Here is a 4,010-nt window from a genome sequence, read left to right on the forward strand (position 1 = left end):
TGTTTGATGATCTGAAACATTAAAGTGTGACAAACCAGGAAGGGGGCCAACACTTTTTCACACCACTGTATATATATATATATATATATATAAAGATTACAGCACAATTTATTTTAATGTTTATGGATATTGTAGATATTTGCATACAGCTTTCAATGTAATTTTCCAGTGCTCCATATTGTACAGACTGCTTTAAATATGATATTAAATACAGTAATCTACAAAGTGAGACAGGTACCTTAATAAATGTATGATTGTTTAATATAAATTATAATTTTATTTTTATCTTTAAAATAAATTCAACTTTTACAAAAAGATTTTAAATGTTTTAATAGTCTAGTTTATTTATCACATGATACTGTGTATTTACAGATGTTTTTTCCACAGATAATTTCAATGCAGAGACAGATCCTGACCTATGTTTCCTCTTAACCCTAAATAAGAAAATACATAAATAATTGTATTCCCCACCCACAACATGCTTCGACATGGTTTTATGTTAAGTATCTTGGGTAAATTAGTAATATTTACATAAAATGAAAGAGAGAACATACACTCTAAAAAATGCTGGGTTGTTTCAACCCAACTTTGGGTCAAATATGGACTAACCCAACTGTTGGGTTAAATTTTTACATAAAATTTTTAACCCAACGGTTGGGTTAGTCCATATTTGACCCAAAGTTGGGTTGAAACAACCCAGCATTTTTTAGAGTGTACTGTAGTATTTATTGATTTCATATACCAGATGCCACTGGATAAAATGAAAGACAGATAAGGTATGCTCATCAAACAACATTTACAAGAAAAGCAGAAAACCACTCATATCTCTTGGCAGGATAACTTAATGGATAACTTAATAGATAAGCTGAAATAAGCCATCTAAAACTGAAAATGAATACAAAGATATACAGGTGCATCTCAATAAATTAGAATGTCGTGGAAAAGTTCATTTATTTCAGTAATTCAACTCAAATTGTGAAACTCGTGTATTAAATAAATTCAATGCACACAGACTGAAGTAGTTTAAGTCTTTGGTTCTTTTAATTGTGATGATTTTGGCTCACATTTAACAAAAACCCACCAATTCACTATCTCAACAAATTAGAATACTTCATAAGACCAATAAAAAAAACATTTTTAGTGAATTGTTGGCCTTCTGGAAAGTATGTTCATTTACTGTACATGTACTCAATACTTGGTAGGGGCTCCTTTTGCTTTAATTACTGCCTCAATTCGGCGTGGCATGGAGGTGTAAGGAAAATGCATTGCGGTTTTCCTGTGATTGTGTAAAATTCACCAGCAAGGATCTTTTATTTTTTTTATTATGCAAGTAAGGAATGTGACAATATTTACAAGTGCCAAATACAGAATCACTTGGACAAACAAACATATATCCAGATAGCTAACATTTCAAGATCATTCTGATAACTCCTGTATATGTATTCTTGTGATTGTGAGCGCGTGTGTGTGTGTGTGTGTGTGTGTGCATGTCATTGTATGTAAGTGTGTGGGAGGAAGCATACAAATCATTGAGTATCTAAAATATTTAACAGATATAATAATAATATAATAATAATAAAAAATAAATAAAAACAAACAATATGACAAGACCAGTGGAGACAACAAGTATTGGAAGCGATAATGATGACAAAGATAACTATAACAACAATAATAATAATAATAAGGATTTCATTAAGATTAGGAAAGGGTGGAGGACAGTGAATGATGCAAGTAATAGTAATGATATTATTAATAATAGTAATAAATTATATATTAATAAATATTTAATAAATTATTAGGGTTGTCCCTGATCCCTCCGTCGCAACAACATATCATAGCTTAATCCCAAGCCCATGTCACGCCACAGCGGGAGAGCCTTGGAAAGATGCTGCGGGGAAACAGGGCCCAAAGCTCTCCCCCCATCCTCCAAAACACCAGCCATCCATGGCCACTACCTGCATGCCACGCTTGTCTCAGATGTCTGTTATTTATTTATTTACATATGTTTTTTAATGTATAGATGTGTATATGTCTCAGCTAATTTGTGAATGAACTTTTCCATGACATTCTAATTTATCGAGATGCACCTGTACATGTAAAAAAGGAAGACAACCTGATTGTTAATTACTCTTTTGTTGGTCAAACTCAGACATCCTGGCCTGCAATTGAGAAATTAATTTGAAGAATGAATTTTTCTCCTTGTTCTTGAAACCAAATTAAATTGTAGTTCAAATTATCATGATGTGTCATTTAGCAGACACAGCTGTAAAGCTTAAAACATCTTTGTTATAATCTGATCTTTGATGACTTAGATATCCCCTATGTCTCAAATCTGAGACGTTTACAATGTCTCAAAAATGTGCAGCTAGTAACTGTGCTAGCATGTCAGCATTTGCCAGTGTTAAACTCATATGAGCAGACAGTGAGAGGATCACTGTTCATTCCATCCAGATAAAGTCCTGGAACCAGAGTAAGACAGCAAGGTTTAATTAGTTTGTAGTTTATCTGGGCCAAGCCAGACATGCTGTCTGCGTTATAGAATGACACCTGCTTTCTCTCACAGTCCAGATACAACCCTATTTTCTGTGGTTTGTCTCGAGTATTCAATGTAGTGTCCTTTCCATCACAGGACAGAACGTATCCTTTACTGTGTTTAAGGTGGAGCAGGATCTCACTCTCAGCTGACTTTGCTGCTCCCATCTTAACTCCCACAGTCCAGTCTGGCTTTTCTCTGACCTCTATTTCCCAGTAGTGCTGGCCAGTTTGGAAGTTTTCCTCTGAAACTGTACCAGGGTTGAAGTCTTTATACAGACCAGTCACTCTGTCAGCTTGTCGGATTCTGGCGCCCCCTGGAGACACTTTTAAGTATGACTGTCCAGGATTTTTCAGGGTCAAACTCTCAGGAACTACAGCACAGACACAGACAGAAACATTATTAAAAGACAAATTACTTGTTGAATGAGAAGTTTTAGCAATTTTTGCAAGACAGCACTGTGCTGAACATTCTGGTTACAGTTTGTTTTAAACCCATAATCATAAAAATGTAACTTAAAATTAATTCCCCAAACCACTAAATGTATAGATTTCCTCCATTCAAACTTGGTTTACATTTTTAAGAAATTAAGGTTAAAGTTTGAAAATCTCCTGTCGATTTACATTAATACAATTTTTGATGTTCAATATGTGACTGACTAAATGTCATTGTGATATAATTTGCATATTTTTCACGAATGTCTGATGTGTTTGTATAGTGAATTGTGATGGGTCTTAGCTACCTTTACAAAAGCTGCCAAATGTGTCAACGATAAAGATGAGGATGCTAAAAAAGAAAAAGGGGGTCTTTTAAAAATCTAGTTTAAAACCTATGTGCCAAGTTCTTAGAAATGTAATATTTATATTATATATTTGTATTTATTGATTGATTGAATTCTAATAGATTTTATACACTAGATTTTTTTTAATTATCATTATTAGTAGTATTAATATTTAATGTATTTTTGAATTGTTTAATAGATCTGGCCCCAAAAATAAATAAATAGGCATGTAGTTCTCACACACAGCTGACAGAAAACAAGACAAACACAGGATCATGACAAGCACAGTACCAAAGTCTAAAATTTAACCCCACATAAAACTTTAGCGGTAACACTTTACATTAAGGTTCCCTTTATAAAGGGTTTATAAAGGTGTTAATAAATGACTAATAACTCACTTACAAATGCATTATAAATCATTGATAAGCAGTTATAAATGCATGAGTAAAAGGGTGATTTTAATGCAATACCTGCCAAATAGCAAGCCATTTTTAACTCACATGTTATAAATGCTTAACAAATATATTTATTAATACTTATTTCACTCAAAACCAGATTTTATTCATGATGCAGCAAAAATGTACTATTTTAGCAAGACTGAAGGGTGTTGTATTTATGGTTTTCTCATTTATATCTCATGACTCGTGTCACTTTTCTTACAATGTTTCTTACCAGAATCTACTCTGTACCTTACCC

The 4,010-nt window shown here is 33.1% G+C and overlaps 1 protein-coding gene across 1 annotated transcript in view; it reads right to left on the reverse strand.

Annotated features, from left to right (window-relative positions):
* Window positions 1–2,112: 2,112 nt before the first annotated feature.
* The window catches only part of LOC107700138 (zinc-binding protein A33-like), a 14,774-nt gene continuing 12,876 nt past the window's right edge, over window positions 2,113–4,010 (reverse strand). The window contains exon 7 of the mRNA XM_016501677.1: window positions 2,113–2,906. Within this exon, the coding sequence (XP_016357163.1) occupies window positions 2,386–2,906 (521 nt within the window). The 3' untranslated portion in view covers window positions 2,113–2,385. The remainder of the gene's footprint in view (window positions 2,907–4,010) is intronic.

Source organism: Sinocyclocheilus anshuiensis, unplaced genomic scaffold, assembly GCF_001515605.1.
Source record: "Sinocyclocheilus anshuiensis isolate Anshui unplaced genomic scaffold, SAMN03320099.WGS_v1.1 scaffold955, whole genome shotgun sequence".
NCBI lineage: Eukaryota > Metazoa > Chordata > Actinopteri > Cypriniformes > Cyprinidae > Sinocyclocheilus > Sinocyclocheilus anshuiensis.